Source organism: Colius striatus, chromosome 3, assembly GCF_028858725.1.
Source record: "Colius striatus isolate bColStr4 chromosome 3, bColStr4.1.hap1, whole genome shotgun sequence".
NCBI lineage: Eukaryota > Metazoa > Chordata > Aves > Coliiformes > Coliidae > Colius > Colius striatus.
Genome location: NC_084761.1, coordinates 37,953,508 through 37,980,688, shown reverse-complemented (window position 1 = coordinate 37,980,688; position 27,181 = coordinate 37,953,508). Strand labels below are relative to the sequence as shown.

Sequence of the window (27,181 nt, the reverse complement as noted above, 5' to 3'; positions counted from 1 at the left end):
CAGAGCATGGGAAGCTGGAAAGTCCTTAACTTAGGATAGGTGTTACTTACCAACAGTTACATAACCATTGGTGTGTTGTCAACAGAATTCTCGCACGAAATCCAAAACACAGCAGTGTACCAGCCACTAGGAAGAAAAATAACTATTTCTGTCAAAATCAGGACATACTCTTATCATCATCTGTTCTGCTTTTTATTCTGTGATTATCATAAACTGTGTGTTTTGGTAATGGTCAGAATATTTGTAAAGTTTGAGACATAGCAAGGTTATCTTTAATCTGTTTTCACTTCATTAGCAACCCTAATTACTATCTTCTTTCTGATTTCAAGTTTTGTTTTCACTAGTACAACTGAACAGTCTTTTGCTGGTTTGCTTTTCATTTTCTTAGAAAATCCTGAACTTCTTTCTTTAAATGTTTTTATTGTTTGAGATTTTGTTTTTTTTTTTTTAAGTCATTTGTCTGTTTTCCTGTCAACAACTTTGGGACAAACATGACTCTGCTAAAAAGCTTAGTCTTAGGTACATCATAACAAAAAAAGCTTTTGTTTTAGGTTCTTCTAAATTTTGGTGATTGATGTAGCAGCAACTTCAGCCAGTATCTCCATGGCTTTCTGGCTCAATACTAGCGTGAATAACATCTTTGTAATGTCTGAAACTTTCTCTGAGGACTACTCTTTTTTTTACTTATAGAATGTAGACTAGATGATCTAATTGCTGGGTTTCTACAGTACTTAGAAAAAAAATGTTACGGCTAGAATATTCTTTACTCTTATCCTTGCTTTTTTTAAAAATTGTTTAGTGTGTAGGAGTTTGCTAAGATTGATGAGAGGTGTAGCTTTTTATTTTAATTACGAAAACATTCACTTTGCAGTGTTGGAATTTTTCAAGAGCTGCAGAGCCAAATGTTTGTCTTGCTGTTGTATGCTCACTTGTCTTCTGGCCCTGCCTAGGATTTTCAGGGTGCCAAGCAGAACAGGTTCCCTGCAGTGTGTGCACTTCTGAAAGCACTGGATAAGGGAAGAACAACCAGAGTTAAGGATTCTCTGAAACTGAGGAGTCCACTTAGCTAAGCTGCTGTTGACCAGTAAATTCAACAGAGGATTTTAAGCAACCTCAGTCATAATCACTTTCTGAAAGGTTTTTCTTTTTAGGGAACATCACATTTTCTGAAGAACTCTAATTAAATGTAGTCTTTACTCAAATAATACTTGTGAAATGAGTGAACTTGATAGCCCTCAGACTATGAAGTTGGCTGAATAGTCCTCGTCCTCTAAACCCTATTACTCTTAAGTTGATTGAAAGCACATGTGTGCCTAGAGTGTTACAGATAAAGTTTGTGTGTCACCTGTTTCAATGCAAACATTATTTTGCCTGCATCACTCCAAGCCTGGTCCCAAAGGTATGAGATGCTCTTGAGAACTTTTATTTTTTTCCTATTTTTGTCAAGATGAACTGTAAACCAGCAAAAATATGGTTTAGTTACTGTGTGAGTCTTACGATTTCTTGGTGTTATGCTTATTTTCCCCCCTATCCCTAGATGCAGAAAATATTTTTTATGTTCTCTGTTATTTGAGTATTTTCAGAAAAGAAGATAAGTTTAAGTCAATAATTTCTTTATTTTTTTATGTTCTGGCTGTCCTGCTTCCGCTCAGCCTGTTTCATTTTCTCTGTATCACATTCATTACCCATGAAACTCATTTTTCTCCTTTTCCCTTGAGGGTTTACAACCCTCTTAGTTTCCCTCAAACCTATCCTGATTCTGTTCTGTTATTGATTGCATTTCTTTGTATGTATTAATAGCACCATCTTACTTCTATTTCCATCTTAGATACATTCCTTGATCTCCTCCACCAAGACCTTGGGGAATATAGTGTATCAGTAAAATACAATACAAAACAAAACCCACCACCAACCAAACCAGCCCTAGCTGTTTTCATTTCCACATAGTATGTATACTGAGTTATGTACTTGAAAGTCAGTGGGGACCAAGTGTCTGATATTAATTGGTGTCTGATATTAATGAGACACAGCTCACATTTAATTCAGGGCAATTTAATGCTTGGTTATTTCTTTTTCTGTAATAGTATACTGGTTTACTTGAGCAAATTCTGTCAATGACAGCACAGATCAGCTGCCCTGGGGGCCCAGCTTTTAAATTTCTGAAAAAGTGAGCTGTGGATTGTAGGACTAATTATACTGATGTTAATCTCATAGATTGAGGAGCCACGAGTAGAAGGCCAGATGTGGGTTTAAGAAAAATAGTAACGCTAAAAGGAAACAAAAAAAGACTCAGAAAAACAGAGTCCTTTTTACTTCTATTGACACTGTACTATTCTGTTGCTCTGTGTAGCTGAAATACACATCTCTTGTTCGAGTTGCAAAACAGCAAACACTTAGAAAGGTAGGAAGCTACCAGGCATTATTGTCATTATGCGTGGACTGTCTTTCTAATAAGTTAGCAGTTAGGTCAGTCTTTTTTTTTTTATCTAAATGTTTGGGTTTACCTTCCTCTGAGAGGACATTTTAGGCCCAGTTCAACACTGGGACTGCTGGAGGCTGGGCACATGTAAGGATGTGGTGAATTTTACCAGTCTTTTTGCTAGCATATTTAACAAAGTTAATATGGTGAGCAGAAGTATTTCCTGGAGAGTATGGAAGACTTGTCTGATGTTCACTGAGGTGAGGTTCTGTGAGTCATTGTGGAAATCTTAAAGAGAATTTTCAATTAAGAGACTAGTTGTCATATGGAGAAAAAAAGCAACACAGAGCTAAGACATTTATTCTGAACTTAAGAGTATGAGTATATAACTCAAGGTACTGATAAGTCATGCTAAACTCATGATTATAGAGGTGATTCAGCAAGAGGAATGAGTTCCTAGTTGGAGAGAAGCCAACTAATACCTTAGATATTTGCTGTCTTTCAAAAAGCTAAGGTTTTTGCTTGAAGTCTTGGAGATTCGGTAATGTTAAGATCAATTGTCCATACTGTGGCCATCTAGAATTATAATTATCAGGGCTTTATTATTGGTTTATGGTAAATGCTTTGAAATATTTTTCCACTTCACATGTTCAAATAAAATATTTTGCTCTCTTTATTGTACTATGGTTGGATATTTTCAGCTATTCATTTTGATCTTTATGTCTTTAAGATCCACTATTAAATTAATAAATAACTTCATGTCGATATTCTCTCCAGTTACATTTCTTTCTTATCTATTTCATTACTCACTTTCTGTGACTGTCTTGGTGAATGGACTTTATGGTAAGGCTGACTACAGAAGTAATTTATTCTAAATTAATATTACAAAATGTTTGTTTTTAGTCAAGTCATATTCGAAACACAATATTTAAGAACTGACTAAGTGAGCTCTGGTATGAGTCATCTTAACCAATGAGTGTTATTTAAGCTTTGTACTCAAAACATTTAAGGTCTAAAGAGTCTTTATTTCAAAAATTACTTGTTCATAGAATCATAGGAATAGGAAGTTCATAGAATCATGGAATCACAAAATGGCAGAGAATGGATGGGACCTCTAGACACCACAGAATCACGTATCAGTAGAGGGTGGAAGGGACCTTTAGAAATCATCTAGTCCAAACCCCCCTTGAGATGGGGAGCCCAGAACTGGACACAGAACTCCAGATGAGGCCTCCCCAGGGCAAAGTAGAGGGTGAGGAGAACCTCCCTCAACCTGCTGGCCATACTCTGCATCCCAGGATGCCGTTTGCCTTCTTGGCCATGAGGACACATTGCTGGCTCATGGTTAGTTTATTCTCAACCAGTACTCTCTCTGCAGAGCTGCTCTCCAGCAGGTCAATCCCCATCCTGTACTGGTGCATGGGGTTGTTACTCCCAAGGTGCAGGACTCTGCACTTGTCCTTGTTGAACCTCATGAGGTTCCTCTCTGCCCAACTCTCAAGGCAGTCAAGATCTCACTGAATGACAGCACAGACCTCAGGTGAATCAGCCAGTCCTTCCATTTTGGTGTCATCAGCAAACTTACTCTGTCCCCTCATCTGGGTTGATGATGAAGAAGTTGAACAAAACTGACCCCAGAACCAATCCCTGTGGAACTCTGTTGGCCACAGGCCTCCAACTAGACTAGACTCGATTGATCACCACCCTCTGGGCTCTGTTATTCAGCCAGTTCTTGATCCACTTCACCATCCACTTGTGCAGCCCACGTTTCCTGAGGTTTTCTGTGAGAATGTAATGAGAGACAGTGTCAAAAGCCTTGCTTGAAGTCTGGTTAGATGACATCCACTGCTCTCCCCTCATCTAGCCAGCCAGTTATGCTCTCATAGAAATCTATTAGGTTGGTCAAGCAGGATTTCCCCTTTGTGAATCTATGTTGAGTCATCTTCATATTTTCTTTCATGTGTTTAGAGATGATATCGAGGATGAGTTATTCCATCACCTTTCCAGGGATGGAGGTGAGGCTGACCGGCCTAAGACTGGAGTGACATTGGCCTTCGTCCAGTCCTTGGGCACCTCGCTTATGCTCCACCATCATTCAAAAATTATGTAGAGCAGCTTAGCAATAACATCAGCCAGCTCCCTCAGCATTCATGTGTGCATCCCATCAGGACCCATGGATTTATCATTGTCCAGCTTGCCAAATAGATCTCTAACGCCATTCTCATCCACCTAGGGAAGGTCCTCCTTTTTCCAGAATTTATTTTCGAGGGACTGGGCTTCCCGAGGGCCAGATTTATCAGTAAAGACAAAAGCAAAGAAGGCATTCAGTAGGTCTGCCTTCTCTGCATCCTCTGTCACCAGAACACCCTCTTCATTCAGCATGTAAAACTTTTGTGTATGACAAAAGAGTAAGTAACTGCTAAACTCTTCAAAATATAAATTAAGAATTCATTCACAATGTTACCCTTCGCCACGAACTATGAGACTCATACTTCAATGGGATATGTAGTCTTTTAAAGCCTAGTTGAAATATCTATATCTTTTACATGCTTAGCAGCCTGCTTCCCAGCCCTCCAGTAATTGAAATCCTTTGCCTTATATATTTATTTACAAAGTTCCAGTGTATGTTGATGATCAGTGAACACCAAAGACAGGCCTTTGCAGAGATAGTTCAACTTTTTAAAGAGATTTAGCTTACACTGGCTTTAACTCAACTTGTTCAATACGGTAAACTGCCATGAGTTAACTTGTATGTTACAATACTGCAGCTGTATATTGCAAAATTCCGACTGTGTATAAGAAAAGAGCACAGTCCACATGAATAATGGCTTGAAAGGAATTTAAAAGGCAATTAAGGTTCACCTTACTTCTGTAACGCAAAATAATTAGAAATACTGAACAAAATTTTAGATGTTAATAAACTTCCTGTTTAATTATGCTGTGTGCACTTTAGGGTACAGTAAAAAATGGTAGATGTTTTAAATTGAATCAAAAGTTCTAAGGCTAGTTGAAGTTGCTTTTAACAAGAAATTCTAGCATTTAGTTACCATTCTCTACAATGTCAATCACTAATGTAGCTGCCTAGCAAAAATTCTCAAAAGAAGGAAAATATACCCTTTTGCTTTTAATCCAGGGAAATTGATTGTGGATTATGTTTTGGTTCCTGATCTGGAGGAAATGCAGCTTGTGGTCCATAAAGAAATGATTTATAGCGATGACCTCCGCATGTGAACTGAAACAGCTTACTTGTTATTATTTTCTTGCTAAATCCAAGCACACAGATTTAACTTATCAAAAAATATATCACAAACCTGGTTCCATTACTTGAAAGTTGCTCGTCTGGAAAGATAGGTTTTTTTTCCTTTCCCCTCACTCTTTATTACTAGAATAAAACCACAACTAAGTATGTGGAGAATAACTTCCAGAGTTCAGCAAAACCAAATGGAAGCCAGATGAAGATTTCTTAAAAAAAATTATATTATTTTGCACTCCAGAAACAATGCCTGTTTTCTTTCAAAAAGTGTTTCTTTGTGCTGGTGTTTGGTGTTGGTAGGGATGTTTTAAATTTAAGTGTAGTTGCTACAGGCTTTACTGAACTTGACTGTAGTGGAAGTGTGGTCACAGCGGTGCTGGGAACAAACTCAGAACTCTGAAGACAAAACAAGAATGGGCACAAAGATCGGTGAGGAAACCAAACCAGAGATGCCAAATGGTGTCTCTGTGCAGAAAAGCAGATGTTTCGTTGAGCTTCTCCAGGAGTACACAAAAATCCAGGCTGGATGCCCCTTTTGCCTGCTTACTTGGTTGATAAAAGTACCCCAAAAATTGGATTGTAAACCTGAATGGGAAAGAGCAGTGGTGTAGTTGTCTTTTCTGCAGAGATCCTGAGGAGGGGAAGAGGTTAAATGTTGCATTTACAAAATGCTATTTGGCAAGCTTCCCTACCACTGTTTGGGACAAAGATGTCGGGTGTCTGGAGGTATCTGGATTTTTTATAAAGGAGCCACGTCAGTCCAAAGGAGAATGTAAATTGTACTACAGGGTTAATGCTCATTCATTACAGTGCTTTCAACAGTCCTTATGTCCAGCTCATTTCTTCCTTCACAAAGAGTGCAGTTTTTTAGGAGTACTTCCATCTGAAAGTTGGATTTTGTCAACAGTTTTCAAAAAGTAAAAGACAGGAGGAGATGCCATTCCTAGCAGTCAGCCCACAGGCCACATCTGGCTCTGTAGTCTTCTCTCTGGCCTTAGCCTTCCTCAAAGGGATTGTAAACCCAACTCCTCCGTCAGCTGCCCACTCAGATTTGAGAAACTAACCACATTGCCAGAGTAAGCATTTTTCTGTCGTTTTGTCTTCTGAACAAAGATGGTGTGGGACATGTTTTTTTTAAACTCCTTTAAATAACTTCTTCTTACCAGACTTTCCAGTCTGACAATGCTGGTGTGTGCTTTCATGCACATGCAGGCAATCTTTCTCTGTCTCCTCTGGCCTCTATCACCCCCTACTGTATTTATGTGTATGTATGTATATATCTATAAGATTTTCTGAAATGGAGCTCAAAGAGATACTCAGTTTTGTGCAAATAAAAGAAGGAACAATCAGAAAGACTTCAAAGAAACTTGGGCTGAGTTTATTTAGTAAAAGTAGATACTGTATATGATGATACCAGTTGTGTTTAGACTTGCATAATATTTTATTAATTGGCTATATGATAAAGCTAGTACACAAGTAATGGCAGACAGAGTTTAGTTAGGACCAGATAACTCTCTTGCTTAGAAGAAAATCAACCAGCTTACTGTCAGTGTGGGTAAAGATGGTCTGTGAATGTCACTGGTGAAGACACTGAAGGAAGAGGGAAGCAGATCCATGGACATTTAGTAAAAATAACATCTACCCGTTGAAAGTGTGTGGAAAACTAAATTTTCATTTTTGCACTACAAAGGCATGTCTTTGTGAAACCTTTGTGATTAATTGCTATTTTTATTGCATATATTCCCTCACTATATACTTTGGAATCATGCAATTACTGTAATTATATTTGAATTATATACAGTAATTACATTAGTGCAATTATTTCTAACATCAAGCAGAGGATAAACACCCAAGGGCGATATGTGAAATCAAGAACCCAGATACTATTCAGTTGAGCATGAAGAAGGGTTTAGTTCAACGGAGAAGTAATAGGGGAAGGGGAAAGGCATGCCTTTTGAAGTTACTAACATGCTGTAGTATCTTGCTAATGGCTTGTCCTATCAACATCACTGACAAGTAGGAAAGTACTGCTCTGTCCTGTTGCACTCTTAGGTAACTGCAGCGTGGAGTAGCTCTGTGTGGTCTCAGGTGTGATACTCAATGTCTTTAGTAGAGCCAAGATAATTTGGCTAAGTCTCCAGAATGTTCATTACAAATACAAGTCATTTGTTTTTAAAGGAAGGTCATAACATGAGTCTCTCCATCTATTATAATTTCAAGACTTAAACATTCTATTATGTGGTCAGTTTCTTCTTTATCATTAATTCAATCTTTATTCTTCTTAAGTAATTTTTTACTAGTATTTCTTCCCTTCTTTTTTCCACACATTCCATCAAAAAAGCTGTGGAAAAAAGTTGATGCATAAACTACATATTGGCTTAATGTATGACTTGTGTATAGAATCCCACAATCACAGAATGATAGGGATAGGAAGGGATCACTAAAGATCATCTAGTCCAACCCCCCTGTAAAGACAGGTCTGCCTAGATCAAGTCACTCAGGAACGTGTCCAGGTGGGTTTTGAAATCCTCCAGAGAAGAAGACTGTACCGTCCCTGGGCAGTTTGTGCCAGGACTCACTCAGCCTTAGAGGAAAGGAAGTTTTCCATGTGTTCAAGTGGAACTTTTTGTGTTCCAGCTTGTGCCCAGTACTCCTAGTCTGGGGACACTACAGAAAAAAATGTCACCACATCCTCCTGACATCCACCCTTTAGGTACTTATAAGTGTTAATGAGGTCCCCCCTTAGTCTTTTCTTTTCTAGGCTGAACAGCCCCAGGTCCCACAACTTTCTCGAAGTTCCAGTCCCTGACCATCTTAGTGGCCCTGCACTGGGCTCTCTAGAAATTCCCTGTCCCTCTTGAACTGGGGAGCCCAGAACTGGACACAGGACTCCAGATGAGGCCTCATCAGGGCAGAATAGAGGAGGAGAACCTCCCTTGCACTGCTAGCCGTACTCTTCTTGATGCATCCCAGAATGCCATTGGCCTTCTTGGCCACGAGGGCGCATTGCTGACTCATGGTCAGTTTATTATCAACCAGCACTTTCTCTGCAGAGCTGCTCTCCAGCAGGTCAATCCCCATCCTATACAGCTCCGTGGGGTTATTACTTCCAAGATGCAGGACTCTGCATTGGCCTTGTTGAACCTCATGAGCTTCCTCTCTGCCCAACTCTCAAGGCAGTCAAGATCTCAATGAATGACAGCACAAACTTCAGGTGAATCAGCCAGTCCTCCGAGTTTGGTGTCATCAGCAAACTTGCTGAGCATACACTCTGTTCCCTCATTCAGGTTGATGATGAAGAAGTTGAAATTGACCCCAGAACCGATCCCTGTGGAACTCCGCTGGCCACAGGCCTCCAACTAGACTAGACTCGATTGATCACCACGCTCTGGGCTCTGTTATTCAGCCAGTTCTATTCTATTATTCAGTTGATCTAAGTAATGCTGAGATAGTGTGTTGAGGTAGTCCAGGAAAAAAAGTTAAAATCGCTTAATAGTTGATTTTATGACTTACAAAGTCAATAATTCTACTTTTAAAGGATAAAGAGAGGTGAAGACAAATACAAGTTATTAAAAATAGACCAGTCGGCCTCAACTGATTACTGTTTGCCTAATCTATTTTTTTCACTGGTATCAGCAATTGAGTTGCATCTGTACTGAGAAGTCTCATCCTTGATCTTTGGCCTCCACTATCTGGTGCCAAAAGCAGAATGTATTCTTGGCTGGTATAAAATATAGATCCGAAAGTTCTGTTACTGCCTTCTTTTGGTTTCCCTTCTCAGAGTGTCCAGCTTGAGCAGGCTGTGCATCCCATGCCCTCTGGTCTCTTTATCTTCCTCTGAGGATGATTCTTAAATAGCTTACATGGGCACTGTGAGACAGTTTGGAGAAAACTTGTTGAAATGACATGCAGAAGTGAGATGGGTTTTACAAAGGTGGGAAGAAGTTCCAAGACTGGTAAAAAGCAGAAGTGAGGATGGGGAGAGTAATAACGTGAAAGATGTCCAGGAGAATTTTATGATCTCAAGACTATGAGCAACTGTAGATTTCTTTTGGTACTACTATGTATGTTGGCTCCTACATCAGTGTAAATGTAAGTTTTACAGACTCTGTAGACATCTCCACTCAGCAGAGTGGAAGAGCAATGTGGAAGTGGAATGCGTTGTGCACTGCTTCCATATGAAACAACTCATTTCCTGTCTCATCATGCAGTTAGCTGAATGGGTGCAAACCTGTAGCAACGTGTGAATAGTCACTGCTGATGAAATAGCATACATGGCATTCACTTTTCCTCATAAGGAAGCCCCAGGTAGGTGGGTAACTTGGGAAACAGAAGGTATTTCTTCCATGCTGAGGCAAGGAGCTGCTTCTCTGCATGAACTGGAAGCACATTCTATTACATCTTAGTCTGAATGCTACAAGTCAAAGGAAAGTACACCTCTGGTGAGGAGGATGCTCCTTCCCCTCTAGCACTTTTTCACTGACAGATGGGCTCTTTCACTGCAGAACTAAACAACATACAACAGATATGTTTATGTCTCTGGGTGTGCTATGGTGAGGATACCCTCTGGTATGTTGTAGTTCTTTTCACTGGATGTGATCCTAAAACTAGAAAACGCTTCAACGTGTTCCTTTTGGACCAGGAATGTTGTTCTGAATCATGCCCAATGATGTACTAATACTGAATATACAGCCTCCCTAGTATATTGGACTTGCAACTGTCTGTTTCTCTTGGGTTTTTTTCCTACTTTATTTGACATTGTTTTGTTCAGTAAGGCCTTATGCATGTACATACTTTCAGTATTGAAGAGGTGGGTTGTTTGTGGCTTTTTACATTAAAAAAAAAAAAAGTGAGAACAACATAGAGGAAGGTGCTTTGGGGTTTTGTGCCTAAAATTATCTTGGAACTCTTGTTATTGGGGAGGATTCTCAGAGCTCCTTTGATTTCATTTTTTGGTGACTATCTTAAAATCCCAAATATTGCAGCATTTATCTCTCTCACAAATGACTGACTTAAAATCCTATCTAGTAATGTCTGTCCTTCACTTGAATGTGATACAGATTGGATATCATCCTACTGCTTTAGATAGTGGGAACTTCACAGTGAATGGGTATTTTTAAAAAGCTTTTTCGTGTGTGCAGATATTATATGTAACTCACCAACCTTGTAAGGGATGTATAATATGAGAGTAATATTATAACACAAGATTTACCTGACCACAAACATAATTATGTTTACTTGAGTTTAGGATTTGCAAAAGTGCTGCATCCAATCCTTTCAGAAGATTAGTTTATTCTCATTGGCAAAGGCATTTGTTTTATCCTTTTGTCTGGAACATGTGGGAAATGTGTAATTTCTTACAAGACACTTATTAGACAATCTGAACCCTAACATCTTATCATCATGTATTTACATATTGGTAAGAGGCAAGAGATTTCTTGGTTGTGTTCTGCTTTAGTCTTACTGATTTTTTTTTTTAACTCCTATTGTTAGTTTAATATTGCAGAAACTGGAAGCTAACATCCCCTCTTCAAGTAGAGTATCAGATTTGAAAGGTGTAAAGCCATAAGCTTTTACAGCATTTCTGAGTAAGATTATTAGAGTCCTTAAAAGATTCTATGAAACTCAATTCAAAGGGATAATAGAGTCAAGATAGAGATCAGCAGAAGCTTACTGTGCAGTGGGCAAGTTGATTTCAATTGACTTTTGGAGAGAATCAGGCAGCACTCTTGAACCATCTTTAAGAGTAGCAGATAAAGTGCAGTAATTTATTTTGAGCTCACAACTGGTTTATTTGTGAGGATGTCTTCAAGGCTACTGCTTCTTTAAAGATGTACGTGGAATATCACAGTAGAGAGGGAGATACCTCTAAAAGGAGCATTACATCATACTGACTCCACCTGGATGAGCAGACATTGCTTAGGCAACCCAACACGGAATATTTGCAGTTGATTTTTCTTATCAGGATTGTCATGATGAGGTAAAGATTGCCATATTAATGCAGTATATGTGCTCCAGATTGGAAAAGTTAGAAGGTTTTTTGCAATTTTTTGCAATTTTTTTGCGAAGTACTTGCAATGCAGTGGAAGTTATGAGTAGATTACTGCCTGCGTGATATCTCCAAGAGACTGAATTTTCACAGCTTCCATAATGAAGAAACATTTACAAATTTAACTTGTTAACAGAAAGTAAGTAGCAGCTTAGGTAGGGTTTGATAATAGTTTTTCTCTGGGATGTTACTCTTAAAATGTTTATAATTCTTTTATCCTGATCTTAGGAAGGCTTAAGAACAGGAAAGGTAAACTTGTGGGATATCTGTTAATATTAAGAAATTTATTGTACTTATCAATGCTTGTAATTAGGCCAATACTTTGAGAAAATTTTATGCCTGAGACATACGTGATCATCAAACTTCTTGGTGACTGTGATGTGATATTCTTTAGAGAGTCCGTATTTCATTTATCTGATAGTTTCTTTTATTCTGCAAGTAATTTCATGATAAAGGAGGAGAAGAGAGAGTATTGGTTTTATTAACAAAACATGAAGTGCACAGGCTCTTAGAATTACTTTGAACTTAGAAACATTCTTGGTTTTGTTTTAGAGTATTCATTATCTGGAGAAGCTGTCATCACCAAAAATAGTCATGAAAGGAAGATCCTAGATTTTTAAAATTCCTAACCACGCAGTCATTCTTCTCTTACTACTGACACTACTGCAGGGCATCTATAATTTGTAGAACAAAACTGGACTTGTCATTAAAAATTGTAGGTGGTGTCTTTGGGTGTGTGAGGTGAGAGGGATAGCTGATTTCAGATTGATCATGAAACAGTACTTTTGATGATAGAGTATTTTAAAAATAAAACTAATGAGGAAACAACTTTCAGTATGTATGTGATGTTTTTTTCTTTAATGTTAATGCTGAATTACAGCAAGCCATTTTTTTCTCGAGCACTTCAGAAATGGAAGAAATAAAATTTCCATCAAATATGAAGTGTTTGGGAGTTGTATCTTTGACTGAGACAGACCTTTAAGTAGTTGTCATAATGTTTTGCTTGGAAAAATAAAGGCCAAAATGTGTGCTCAGTATGTACTTTAGCTGTAACTTTGTTACACTCTTTCGTATTAAGTAGAAAATTACATTTATGAAATATCTTCCTATTCCAGGAAAAACATTGATGGTCGATGCACTTGGTGTACATAAAGCTCACTTCTCTCAACAGACCATGCTTAACAAAGGACTTAGCAAGTCTATGGGATTTCTCTCCATTAGAGGGACGCAAGGCGAGGAAGAGTTTTTTCAGGGCATTTCTACAGATAACAACTTGGGACAGGAAGATGTTTTCTGTCCTCATAGGTGTAAAACCACTGAGTTTCAAACGAAGAGTCACCTTTACACAGATACCACTCCTATGCGGAAAGTATGGGCATCCTCCGCAGATTTGCTTTGCACAACTGACAAGGCAGCTGAGAGAGACCATGCTGGAGGCTCTCATGGGCGCAACCATCAGTGTGAAGCATTTACAGTATGGACTTCTACTGCCAGGAACAAGGAAGCAAGATACTCTGATGGGAGCATAGCACTGGATATCTTCGGACCCCAAAAACTGGACCAAACACGACATGTGCCCGAGTCTTCCACTTCTGCAGCAATATCAAGTGCCTTTGACAGAATAAGAGAAAGACAGAAGAAGTTGCAGCTTCTGAGGGAAGCTATGAATGTAGAAGGTTAGTGAAGCTTTTTTATTTTCTTGCGTATTCCCATCACTAAACAAAATTTTCTCTTTATGATAAATTTGAGTTCTTCTGTAGCAGCTCTTGGAACTGCTGAGATCCTTGCTTCGTTTTCTTTTTTTAGGTAAAGTGAAAGCATTAGAATGTCTTGCCAGCCAAGATAAATGTACTTGTCCAGCTTGTTTACTCAGTGAAAACAGTTGATCTCAGTAAATAATTAAAACTAGAAAAAGAAAAAAAAAATTGGTAACAGACAGTTGTCAGATAATTTTCCATGAAGAAAAGTCCTCAGCTCCAGTTGTTAGAGCTGGATTTATACCCCACAGGAAAGGGAGAGTTTCATCTCAGATCTCTCAGGCTTTGCACTGTATAACTCTGGGTAATACAGTTAAGCCCTTAAATCTAAGCTCCCCTTGGGACTCATGTTAAGATCATTACCTCGGTGGGAATACTTGACAACAAGTTCCATCAGTTAATGAGAAGAATGCATGGGTAACAGAAAAGTATTCTTTTAAGTTTCCACAGTACAAATACAGTAGTCTTCATGCAGAACCCTAAAAAGAGACCTTCATATTTTGTTTACTTTGAAAATGTGGCATCAGATCCTGCTTCTAATGCTCAAAAGGCGTAACTTAGTCATCTAAAGTATACAGTGGAAGAGCTGTATGTACAGAGCTAGCTTAGTCGTTTATTCAGGCTATCAAAATGGCATAGACAGCTACTGTGAATTCTGTATAAGTTGTACAGACAAGATAGATGGATTTTTTTTGTGCTGTCAAGTTAGCATCTTTCAATGTGGGTTACATTATAATGTGAAGGAATTAACATAGATGGAAGTAGTACTGTGGAGATACTGTTGTTTGTAGAATTTCACCATCTGTTGTTTTCTACCAAGATGTCTAATGAGGTATAGGGAAGATTGTATGGCTTTTGGTTTAAGAGTCTGAAATTGAAGTGGACCATCTCAAGTATATGAGTCAACTTGGGTCTTTGGAGATAAACACCTGACAAAGTTTAAGGCCACTCCTTGCATTGGGAAAGCTGGAGTACAGCTTTGTGAGGTTTTTAGTTGCACAACAGCAAAACCAAAAGCTTGGCCAAACCCATTGATGAGCAAGAGTTTATCATTCTCATTCAAACAGACTGAGAGACAGCAGAAAACATAACATGCTTGTGCCTTGCAAACCGAGATTGTTGAGATATATGAAACTACTTGATTCATAAAGGGCATGGGGGAAAGTGCGGTCTAAGTAAACCAGGAACTGAGATTTAGTAATCACAGGAGCTGAGTGACAAATTTGTATAGGGAAGACTGAGGCAATCACTAGTGACTCACTGCCCATCCTTCTGAATTCACAGTCATTACTTACTAGATAAAAAAAACACAATATATTTTCTCAACAGATAGCTCAGTTGCTGTGTTCTTGTCTTCTGAATTTTCTGCTTTTAATAGAGGAGGGAGATCTGTTTCACTCATGAATTAAAGCTAGTAGTGTGTGCTCTACTGGTTTTGATTTTCCTTTTTTATTCCTTTTTGTTTGTTTGTTGGGGATTTTTCAGTTAACTACTTGAAGAAAAGTTTGGGCTAGAACCTAGTTGTGAATGTGAATTTTTAATGAGATACAGTTTAAAGATGTATTTTAGTAACATGAGTGGGGAATACTTTTTCACATAGGTTCAATTGCTGTTGTGTTTTACAGGGTTTGAGAAGCCTAACTGAAAGTATTCTATTCCACCTTAATGAGCAGCTTCACAAAAAAGCCTCAGATATTCTCAGATATTCTATTTCCATATTCCTTTTCTTTTTTGTTCTGTTTCTTGTCACATCTTTTTTACAAGAGATGAATCCCTTGATCTTTCATAAAAAGAGTGTATTGCTAGCATCATCTATCAAAGAAAGGAAAAATACGGTCTATAAGTTTTTTCTGCATTACTATTGTATGTAATTTTCAGGCACTTTGGGTAGATAGTTACTTGCAAATGTTAGACGTTATCAAGTGTATGGGGAATTGCTCTTCTGACATAAACCCAGCCTAGCTGAGAGACATGAACAACTGCTTGGAAAGCTGTGGTGAAATAAATGTGTGGCCTATCTTAAAGGCAGTGGTGGCAGTTTCTTGGGCAGCACTTGATGCAAGAGTATCTTACTGCATATAGCTGGTAGACTGGAATGCAAAGGATGACTTGCATTAGTCATAGCTTTAGTGTAACCAGCAGATCTGCTAGGGTAGACTCCCCAGGTCCCCGTCAATCGTCCTCCTTTAAGTGGGCTATCGCAGGTCTCCCTCTCCGTCCATCATAGCTCCCTTTGAACCCTTTGGGGCACTTTTTTTTTTCCCATGTCCCATTTTTACAGTACACACACTGATTCCCTGTCCAGACTCAGTACCTCTCTTGTTTGTGCTCTCTGTTCCAGAGCTGCCACAGTAGCTATTCTTTGTTCCATTCTCCTGTCCTTGTCACTTTCCCTATTCCCAAAGAACTTCCGTGCTTCTTCGATTAACCTTTCTATATCCTGCTTGTCTGCCCCTCTTAATTTTTGCAGTTTTCTTCGGATATTGACACATGACTGCCCTATGAACAAGGATATTAGCTGTTACTGGCATATTTCGGCCGACGGGTCCAGAGGAATATATTGTGCATAGCAAGTCTTATTCTGTCTAAAAATTCTGAAGGGGTTTCAAAAGGGCCTTGTCTTACGACATATAACATTGACCAATTTATAGTTTTAGGAATCGCATTTTCCAACCCATATTTTATCCATTGTTGATATTGTTGCAACTGCTGATACTCATTGCAATCATTTGGATCCCACCCTGGGTCTGTCAAAGGTATACACTGACAAACTGTCCATCCCACTAATGTCCCCCCCGTAATTTGGGCCTGTACTTGTGTTTTTGTGGTTTTCAATACCAACAGCTTTTCTGTTTCGGTCAGTGCATCCAACATAGTATCTGTGTCTCGCCAGTTTAGATCTAAGGTTTTAAGAATCATATCAAATCTTTTAGCGATGCCTATAGGGTCCTCTCGGTACTCTCTTACTGTTTCCTTCCAGGAATCTAAGTCATTAGTGGTAAAGGGAACCTATATTTTTGCGGGTCCCACTGGGCTCATCACCTGTCTTAGCGGGGCTTGAATTATTGGACCCACTTTACTCCGAGTCCTTGATGTAATGGGGCTGAATCCAAGACCTTGTGGCTCTATTTCCTTTTTCACTGTTCCTTTATCTGGTATCAGTGGTGTTCCCATATTTATAGCCCCTTCTGGTCCCATGGAAGGACCAGGACTCATTACAGGGCCAGATAAAGTTCCTCTGTCATTCATATTTATACTCATCATTGGAGGAGGGCCTTGGTTGCCAGTAGGCATTGGGCTAAACACATCCCATGTTAATTGCTCCATGAGGACCCATATTTCCCATTCTCATTTTCTGTTTTATCACTTCTGCCCCTCTTTCATTAGGAGGGGGCATGGAGGGTATATAGCCTTCAAGGCTTTCTAAATCGTTTGCCCGATACACCTTATCTCTATTGGTGCAGCATTTTCCCCCCGTTTTCTTCTTCTACTGCCAGTATCAGGGGATCTTGGGGAGGAGTTAACCCACAATCCTGCTGCCACTATGGATGATTTCTCAGAGTGAAAAACATATCCGCATAAGAAGCCTCATCCCATTTTCCTTTCCTCCTTAAAAACAACATTAACTGTAGGAGGGTATTATAATTCAGAGTTCCATTTTGAGGCCACTTCTCTCCATCATCTAATCCCTAGAGTGGCCACCATTGGTTGCAGTACTTCATAAGTGTTTTCTTACTTTCCGTACCCCTAGTTCCCACAAGATCTTTCCAGTATGCCAATATGCATCCTAGTGGACTTTTCTTGACTAACACTCTGAGTGCTTCCCATTATTTTCCTATATTCCCGAATTACTCTTTGTAATTCTTTCTCTGAGATGTTTCTCAAAATAGGTAATCCTGACTCCCAACCACAAAACACAGTTGTAATCTCAGCTATGTGTTCTTCACACTCGGGACACCAGTATAGATGCTTATTGTAGTCACCACCCCTTCCAACACTATTACAGTTATATATATATTGGCAAGAAGTACACTTCAGTTTTACCCAAATTGGGGGTGTTTTAAACAGGGAATTTCTAATGGGGCAGTAGGCGGGAGTTCTTTCTTCTCCACTGTATAGCTCACACACAAAAGTTAAGTATATTCACTGATATTTGTATAGTCCTGATCCTCCTGTTTGGGGTGAGATCTCTCCCCCCAAGGGGAATATAAAGTTCTCATTAATGCATTAACACCAGGAAGCTGAAACCACCGGCAAACTTCTCGTTCCTTATCTCTACCTTGACAGTGTAAAATAGTGCTATTAAAATATATTTCTTGGCTCCCTTGGTTCACATAAAACATATGTAGACAAGTTAACAAACACTACAGTTACTTGACACACTTCATCCGTCTCCAGCTGGTCTCCTTGTGGAGATACAGAACCGTGGATAAGGACTCTGCACTCACTTTGCAGTCAGACTGCGTCTCATTCATTCAAACACTCAATACACGCACACATCACAACTTTAACCACGATATCAACAATATCCATTCATCTTACAAACACAAATAAGCCCAGGTACTTCCAACGCCACAATGCTATTATTATACCAATTGTTATCCCTTCCGCAGCTGCAAACTAAAACCAAGATGTCATGCGAATTTGCCCTGTAACCATCTGAATCTCGACTAGGGCCTCTGAGTTACAAATACCAAGTAACCCCCAGCCAATGCCAACTGGGGCCTCTGAGTTAAAAATACCAAGTAACCAGTTGTGAATCTTGTGAATTCCAGAGCCTCAAGTTGTGTTCATCCCTCTCTTTTTAGCTTTGGTTTTTCCAACTGAAAACCCAAACAATTAAGTCTTCTTTTTCTTGTCCACTTATCACTCTCTGCTTCATGCACTCAACAAGAAGAGGCAGTAATATTCTGTGTTTCTAGAGATGGGCCTCTGCCTCTTAAGTCTTCTGTGTCTTTATCTCACAAAACAATACTTTCATTGATTACCTTGAAGGCTCATCTGGACTCCATGTATAAAACTTGCATGTTAAAACTACATACATTTAAGGTGGGGAGTTAAGGTTAAGGATACTCTAAATGTCAATATTTTAAAAGCTGTCATAGTTTGAAGCTGCATTTTTTAGTAAGATAAAGTTGCTGCTGGTAATCAGGCAGCTGTTGGCAGTAAATTTTTCCCAGCGATTAAGTCACAGAGATTTGAATTTGGGAGCCTCTGTTGAAGTGATTTAAGTGGGAGATTGGATTTAGGGCAAAAGAGGAGTACCTGCTTTACAACCCTTACCTCTGTAAATTCAACAAAGTACATGTACCTTGTTTTTCTCTTGAATTGTATGTATCAGTTCATGTGTAGGCCAAGCAGAGGAAATAAGTCATCCACAATTGTGTATCTGTTTGCATGTGAAAGCAAATTAAGGCTCAGTCTGCACATGTCTTATGATAATTGTGCTGCATCATGATTAAATTCAATGGTGGTGAAATGGCTTCTCATGTGATTGATATGTCCGGTAAGGATAAGGTTCAGTTAGAACAATGTTCAGGAATTGTATTAATGAAGCTGAAGGGTAGGATAATGGATTGATACTATTTTAGGCAGAAAACTTTCAGTTGTTGATTTTACTGAGACTACAGAAGTTGGCTTTTCAAAGAAACAGAAGTCTTTTTGGGATTTGTGTGAAGTACAAGTATTCTGACACCAGCCACTATTATTTTATACAGTTTAACATAAGGTAGTGAAACAACTCTCACAATTCCCTGATTGCACAGTGAAGTGGCATCTGCTTTACTGAGCTCTCACCAGCTCAGTCTGGAATTATCAATTTTTAGTCAACACCTCACATTTTCAGTTGGATGAAATAATTTAAACAAGCAAATTTCTTGGCCCCACTTTCTGTCTGTGTCCATTTACATGCCTTATCCTAGATGGTGTGATCTAGATCCAGAAAAAATGTGTCTTTCTGGGTACAAGACATTGAGTTCTTACCAAAACCTGGACCTTTACCTGCTTCCTGTTAAATGTGTGCTGCCCTACACCAGATAATTCAAGCTTTCTTAGATGAAAAGAGGAAAAGTAAGATAAAATATGACTCTAAGCTATTGGTTAAATTCTTGTGAAAAAAAGTAGGTCCCAGCTTCTCCTAAAGGACAGTTAATGTGTTTTAAGTGATCTTACAGTGACACTCCTATGGAATAGACACCCACCAATAAACCTTAAAAAGCAAACAAGAGCTATCTACCTGTCATGAAACTGCCTGTTCAACTCTGCCATCATCTCTGTCCTTTTACTTCTCTGTATAGCCAGTAATAATTACGTGTATTTGAAAAGCTATGTATCTGAATATGAGTCGTGTCTCCAGGGTAATGAAATTCCAGGCTAAATTTAGTTCTCTGATTTCTGTTGAAGTTGGTTATGTTGAGACTTTCTGTGGATTACTTGTCTGGGCTTGCATAAATAGCCTGTTTTGGGGTTTTTTATGCTGCATTAGGTGCCTGTAAGACTGTGATCTGCTGGCTTTGATAAGGAGTTTTAAAAAGCACCACTGCAGCTCTAAGCACCACAGACACAGATTCTTCAAGTTGTAATACTTCACCTCTGCATTATGGTGCTACCATGTGTTAATTTATATTATTAGTACAACTATATATACTAGTTTTAGTTACGGTCTCTTAAAACATGCTTAAACTCAAGGGTTTTTTTTCTACTAAGGTGTGAAATTAACTCTTCTGGTTAAGAGAGTGTAAACACTGAAACGTTAACAAGGAGTAATGGTAGAAGGGTTTTTGCTTCAATATGCTTGATGTCTCTAGAATTTAAATCAATTTTGTAGTCTATAGTCACCCTCAAGCAAACAAAAAAACCCTCAAACAAAACAATCATAGAATGGTAGGGGTTGGAAGGGACCTTTAGAGATCATCTAGTCCTACCTCCTGCCAAAGCAGGCCCAGCTAGATCAGGTCACATGGGAATGCATCCAGGCGGGTCTTGAAGACCTCTAAGGAAGGAGACTGCACATCCTCCCTGGGCAGCCCATTCCAGGGCTCCATCACCTTCACAGTGAAATAGTTTTTCCTTATGTTTAAATGTAACTTTTTGTGTTCCAGCTTCATCCCATTACCCCTTGTCCTATTGCTAGATACAATAGAAAAAAGTGATTCCCCAACCTCCTAACACCCGTCATTTAGATATTTGTAAATATTAATGAGATCCCTCCTCAATCTCCTCTTATCTATGGACCAAGTCTATCCCAGGGAAAATTGTAAATAGGGGAAATAAGTTGGTTTACTGTTGTCTTTAGCTTTCTGTTTGTTCCCAGCCAAGTTTGTTGTCATTTTTTAAACTATTGTATGAAAAGCTTAACTTTACTTGATCCCAGAAATGGGAGTTTCTGACCTTTGGAAGCCAGCTCTTCATTAGAAATCTGGCTAGGACATGGTCCAAGTACCTTCTCTGAAGTTATATTGTAGTATGATATGTTAGAAATGCTGAGAGTTTGCTGGAGCGGAGAAGACAGTATAAATTAATTACTTGGATAATTTTGAAAGCATGACAGATACTGTTGTCTCAATAATTACCAGTTAATTGAATGTTCTCAGGTCTGCAGTGCAAATCCTCTCCATGCCCTAGAAGATACTAAGTTTGGTAAAGAGGAGGTGTGACGCAGGGCTTATGTAGGAGGATGTACATAGAGTATACACCAGCAGAGAACTGGAGGGTTGTTCCCAAAGAGAAGATGCCTCAGCAGTGAACAATTTTATGTCTGCATATATTTTCCCTAAAGTGAGCAAAGTGAAGAAAAATCTAGAGGATTTGCCCTGAATTTCAGGCTGCAGCTTCCTAATTGCCTTTCAACTTTTGTACTCTAGACGTAACCAGGTGGATAGATAGTGGTAGTGCAGTGGATGTGGTTTCTTATGATTTCAGTAAAGCATTTGACACCATCTCCCACAGCATCCTGGCAGAAAAACTGAGAAAGTGTGGGCTGGATGATCAGGTAGTGTGAGGGATTGTTAACTGGTCAAATGAAAGAAGGCAGGGAGCTGTGATCGAGGGGACAGGGTCTAGTTTGAGGCCTGTATGTAGTGGAGTCCCTCAGGGATCAGTTCTGGGACTGGTACTATTCAATATATTTGTAATGACCTTGATGAGGAAACAGAGGGCACTGTCAGCAAGTTTGCTAACGATACTAAACTGGGGGGTGTGGCTGACACACCAGAAGGCTGTGCTGCCATTCAACAAGACCTGGACAGTGTACAGTCTTGCATTTGGGAAAGAATAACCCATGTACCAGTACAGGCTGGGGCGTGAACTGTTAAGAGAGTAGTGTAGGGAAAAGAGACCTGGGGGTGCTAGTGTACTGCATGATGACCATGAGCCAGCAATGTGCCCTCATAGCCAAGAAGCCCAATGACATCCTGGGGTGGATTAGAAGGGGTGTGGGCAGTAGGACAAGAGAGGTTCTCCTCCCCCTCAGTTCAAGGACAGGGAGCTGCTGGAGAGAGTTCAGCGCAGGGCCACCAAAATGATCAAGGGAGTGGAGCATCTCCCTTGTGATGAAAGGCTGAGGGAGCTGGTGCTCTTTAGCTTGGGGTAGACTGAGGGGTGATCTCATTAATGTTAACAAATATGTAAAGGATGGGTGTCAGGAGGATGGAGCCAGGCTCTTCTTAATGATGTCTGATGATAGGGCAGGGAGCAATGGGTGCAAACTGGAACATAAGAGGTTCCAAAGAAAAAAAAGGAAAAATTTCTTCACTGTGAGGGTGACGGAGCGCTGGAACTGGCTGCCCAGATGGATGTTGAGTCTCCTTTGGAGACATTCAAAACCCACCTGGATGAGTTCCTGTGTGAACTACTCTAGGTGGTCCTGCTCTGGCAGGGGGGTTGGACTAGATGATCTTTCAGGGTCCCTTCCAGCCCTTGAGATTCTGTGATTCTGACTGAACAAGCTGATAGTCACTGATGCAGCCCCACATATAAAGGTCATAAAATGCCTCCAGAAGATGAGAAGAATAGCTTTGCTTGTGTTACTGGGATAAGTTGTGTGGTCTTGCTTAGGCAGAAAGATGTGACAAGAGAGGGACGTGGTCCCATCTTTGTCTCTACTTGTGAGTGCTGGGAGAATAGATTTAAACTTAGCTGTACCTCATGTGTAGCTCTCTGAAAACATTGAGATAAGCAGCAACTGGGAATCTTGCTTTATGTTTCTTGGCTCAAGAACTTACCCCTTGGCCTACAGCAGAGTGCCAGCTTCTGCTAACAGGCTAAGTCAAAGGAGGTCAAATACCCTGCAGGGTCATGCCACTACAAACACTTGTTTGAACTGCACATTTCTGGTTTATCACTTTGCGTTTTTGGGTGGTTTTTTTCAAAATGTCATGTTTCAAAGAACTCAGATGGAGTCACAATTTCTGTGTGATTCAGGAAGCCCAGGCTGCCGACAAGGTAGAAAAAAATAAATTGTTTAAAACCTCAATGTTATATTTTATTGTTCCCTTTCCACACTCTTGCATCAAAGTCAATTTAGCAGACTTGAAAAACGTACAGCTAATAAACTACTAGGGAAGCAGAAGTCTGTTTGCAGTTAAATGTTTCTGTACCGTACCTCCAGGTATCATGTTTGGATTGATGCTTCAGTTAAACAGCTGGGAGCATTTTAACAAAACATCTCCAACAGCTCTCCACTGAATCTAGGTTTTATTTCACTTGTTAGGCAAGTAATTGCCAGATGGGCAGTAGATTTCTTTATTGTAAAATCCAGAATACTGAAAGTAGCCATTGTCAAAGACTGAAACAACTCCACCCTCACACATCCACCCCAGTGAATTCGCCTCATCTTGCTGTAGGTTGCTTTGCAATTTGCAAGCAGTATCACTCATTTCTGAATGTGAAATGTCCTTTGTGTTAATTAGGATTTATGCTGCTAAGCTGTGCAACTGGGATGGAATGATGGGAGCAATGAATTTGATGGGTTGATTGGTGACTTGGCTTACTTTTCCCAGATTTATTAAAGAATATTATATTTGGAGATACAGTGGGGAATTGCACAACCCAAGTGAGCTGGCAGAAATTGGGACATATGTTGGCTTTTAAGGAGGAAGATTTTGAAAACAAGTAGTCCAAAATTAACATGAACTAGACTTTAGCTGTGGTTTACTGTATTATCTTATATCTTTTCATACCTTTTTCATATTTAGAATTTTCTTTGCTTCTGTAGGAGGTCTGAATGAATAGTGCTGTTGTCTGTATGTGTAACTTGTCCTCTAATACAGGTTATGCCACAGGTTTATTTTTCTTGTAGGATTTTTCACCAGACATTTTGTTTTCTGGACGTGAGAAGTTAGAACCTTTTACTTCCTTTTCGCGGTGTCCAGACTCATCTGCCCATGTATTCCTTGTTTTATATTCTCACATTTCATATTCCTTGCTGTAATGATTTGCACTTGTCTTCACAGAAGTTGCATGTGTTTTCTCTATATTGTCACTTATGTTTTCAAAAGTATAAACTGTACTTAGACCAGAGACAAATACAGACTCATTAAGTTTTCTCTCAGATCATGAAGCCCAAAATGTGGGTACTTTGGTTTGCTTTCTGCTTTTATGCACACTATGTGGCTGTTTGTTGGCTTGTGCATAGGAAAGTTTTGGGAGATTGTTGCAACTGTCAAGTACACACCCCTTCTGTGGAGTCCTTTGCTCCAGTATGTTACTTTAAGAGTTCACTGAGAGTAGTACTGAGGCTACTGTATTGATTTCTCATTACATGTATTTAGCTGTTCTGGTTAATTAAATATATATATCATATAGGGGCTTATTAATTGATTGGTGGTCATATTTTGTAGATATGAAAGATGAGCTGAATGATTTCTAATTTTCCAGTTCCTGCTTTGTCTCTGTGGATAGTTTTCCTTTTTCATCTCAAAGGAACAAGGAACTGAATCCTGGTGGTTGCTTTCTACATGCAGGAAGCGTGCACCAAACATTTTTCAGCAGTTTTGTTCACAGAAGGGAATGTTTTTTGTCATGGGTTTTGTTGGGTTTTTTTTTAAGTATTAGTTTTAATTTGGAAGTGATTATGAGAGAGAAGTTCAGAGGAGGTGTTTGTCTTAGGATAGCCAGGAGAGGTCAGGCAGACACTCAGGCTGCAGTGAAAGAATGGGACTGCACAGTATCCACTGAGTGTTTGCTTTTGGATTACAAAGCCACAAACAGGCATTGACAAACGTTTTCAAAAATGGGGGAGTTTTACAATTTTGAATGTTCATTTGTGTTAGATTTTTGCCTTAGAACTGTTGCTCTCTTCTGATACCCTGATTTAAACTTTCAGAGCCTTTGAGAAGGTACAAATCTTACCACAGTGATGTTTATAGTACTTCCAGTGAAAGTCCTTCTGTTATTTCTTCGGAACCAGATTTCAGGCAAGGTAAGACCCATGTTAAAAAAAAAAAAAAAAAACACAACCTCAAAAAAAACACACAGAGCCAACTAACCAAAAAACCTAAAGAAAGAAGTTCAAGATAAAAAAAGTTCAAGAAAAATAGAACCCAAAAGTGTGGGTTTAATTTTTAGTAGGAGGCTTGATAATTACCACTAATACAAAGTTGTAAGATGATCTCATGTGATTATAACATAATGTGCTGTTCAGCATAATTGGCAGTCTGTTCAGAACAGAATTTGACATTTAGCATTCTGGAAGGAGAACTTGGTAGGAAAAGCTGAAAAAAGTTAACATTTTACCAGAGTGCTTGTTTTAAATGATTTTTAAAATGATTGAGTTCCCAGAGTAAAATAACAGTAAATTGCAAAAGCTTTATATGGTACATACATGATTTAATTATGTTTATATCAGTGGGTTTTATTGTGAGGGTTGAATGTTTGATAATTTTTATAGGCCAAGGATTTCAGTGTAGTGCAAATGTAGCACATGATACAGGCTGTTTGTATGATAAGTTCAAGTAAGTTCTATGAAAAAAGAGGAGATAGTACAAAAGGCTGTTTACTCATACATGGCAGGAAGAGTTTTCTTTACATAGTGAAAGCCCAGCATGGAGGGAAATGCTTGGAGTGTTTTTTTGAAAGAAGTGAGAAGACAAGAGGAAAGTACAGTTGACAAAATCAGCTTCACAGAAACATTGTAAATGATAGAAACAAACCATTTGATGAAAACTGGGAAAGCAAGCAATACTTAAGAAGCTGGAGTATAGCTGCACTGTATGTATACTGTATACACAGAAGTTTGACCCAGCCTCCCTGTTACTGGCTGCTCTCCCAACCTTCATTTTCTTTGTCCTCCTTACTGAGCCCAAAGCCTAAGAAGGAGTAACAAGTAGCAAGGCACCTGTAACACATTTCCCTTCATTTTCTGGTCACGTAGAACAGGCTGTTTATGTGTTATATCCCAAAGTCAACAACTCCCAAGTTTGTAAAGGCAAGAGAAAGCTGCTCTCTGGCTGCTAGACTCAGTAAGCAGTATTGCTGGACTCAGTAAGAATGACTGTCAACTACATGTAAACATCAACATGACTGTAATGTGTTCTGCAAGAGCTCTCCCACTAGCTCTGTTTATTGAAGGTACAGCAAGAGACTGAAGTGAAGTAGTTTGCAAAAAATCGCATTTTAAGTGTAGCATCTCAGATGCTGCTGCAGGAATATGTACCGGCAAAGGAGATAGCTATTACAAACAGATAAAAGGTTACTATATTGCCAAAAGGAAAAAACAAAAAATACAAGGAGGAGTCAGATTCCAGGGACAAAAAATAAACACAGGAGCTCAGCAACATATATACTGTTTTCCTAACTGTTTGTTAACTGGATGCATAATTACTTTACCTAGTTGCTCTGTGTGTCTTCTGGAGTGGTTTTGTATGATATCTCTGCCATCTCTGTCTCAACTCACAGCTGACAAATGTGTCTCAGGAAAGGTGTCTATGCAATTTTGTGGTGTTTTTTTAATTATGGCTTCTAGGCTTTCCTTAGTATTCAAAGGACTTATGTAGTGCAACCGGCTTCACTGGAGGAAGCTATAAGGTCACTTTGAAAACTGAAATCAACTTCATAATGCTGTTCTGTCTAATACTGTAATGCCATTGTACAGAACCCATGAATCTGATTCCTTCTAAGTAATCTCATATGACTGATAAGTCTTTAATTTTCAGATGGGATTACTGTGTGCTTTGTTGCCCAGTCAAGTATTAATTTGTCTTTTGGTTTGCTAGTGAGAAGAAGTGAAGGATTCAAGAAAGATGATGCCAATGGTGCTTTGCCAGGTGCTGATGATATCTCCACATCAAGTCAAGCTAATTCTCAGCGGGCGAGGTAAACTCTCTGAAAACAATATATGTTGGAGTGCTTTGTCTTTATCAAAGAAAGTATTTGAAATCTCTAAGCAAATTTTTCACTCCCATCCCAGCATCTGTTTAAGGTTAAAAAATAGTATGTTGAAAAAAAAATAGCATTTTCAGAATTATATATTGCAGTCTGAAGTAAGACTTGTCATACATTGTGGTGTAGAGGTAAGTATACCAGTTAGGAGTCTAAATTCAGTTCCTACATTTAATGGAGACTGGGTTGTACAATATCAAGTTGCTATATCCATCAGAAGATCAGAGGCTATGTTCTCCTTGGACATATTTTTGATTATACTTCTCTAAAAGCTTCGAGAAGTATTAATATTCAAAATGATTCAAATATTTTTTGTAGTAAGGGAA

At 39.1% G+C, this 27,181-nt stretch overlaps 1 protein-coding gene across 6 annotated transcripts in view; it reads left to right on the top strand.

The window, feature by feature from the left end:
- PTPN13 (protein tyrosine phosphatase non-receptor type 13) overlaps positions 1–27,181 on the top strand; it is a 133,423-nt gene that overhangs the window by 54,806 nt on the left and 51,436 nt on the right. For 5 of the 6 annotated variants that reach the window (XM_061992965.1, XM_061992969.1, XM_061992966.1 and 2 more), the window contains exons 7-9: positions 12,837–13,397; positions 24,802–24,897; positions 26,690–26,789. In XM_061992965.1, the coding sequence (XP_061848949.1) occupies positions 12,837–13,397; positions 24,802–24,897; positions 26,690–26,789 (757 nt within the window). The remainder of the gene's footprint in view (positions 1–12,836; positions 13,398–24,801; positions 24,898–26,689; positions 26,790–27,181) is intronic. The other variant, XM_061992967.1, reaches the window with a different exon arrangement.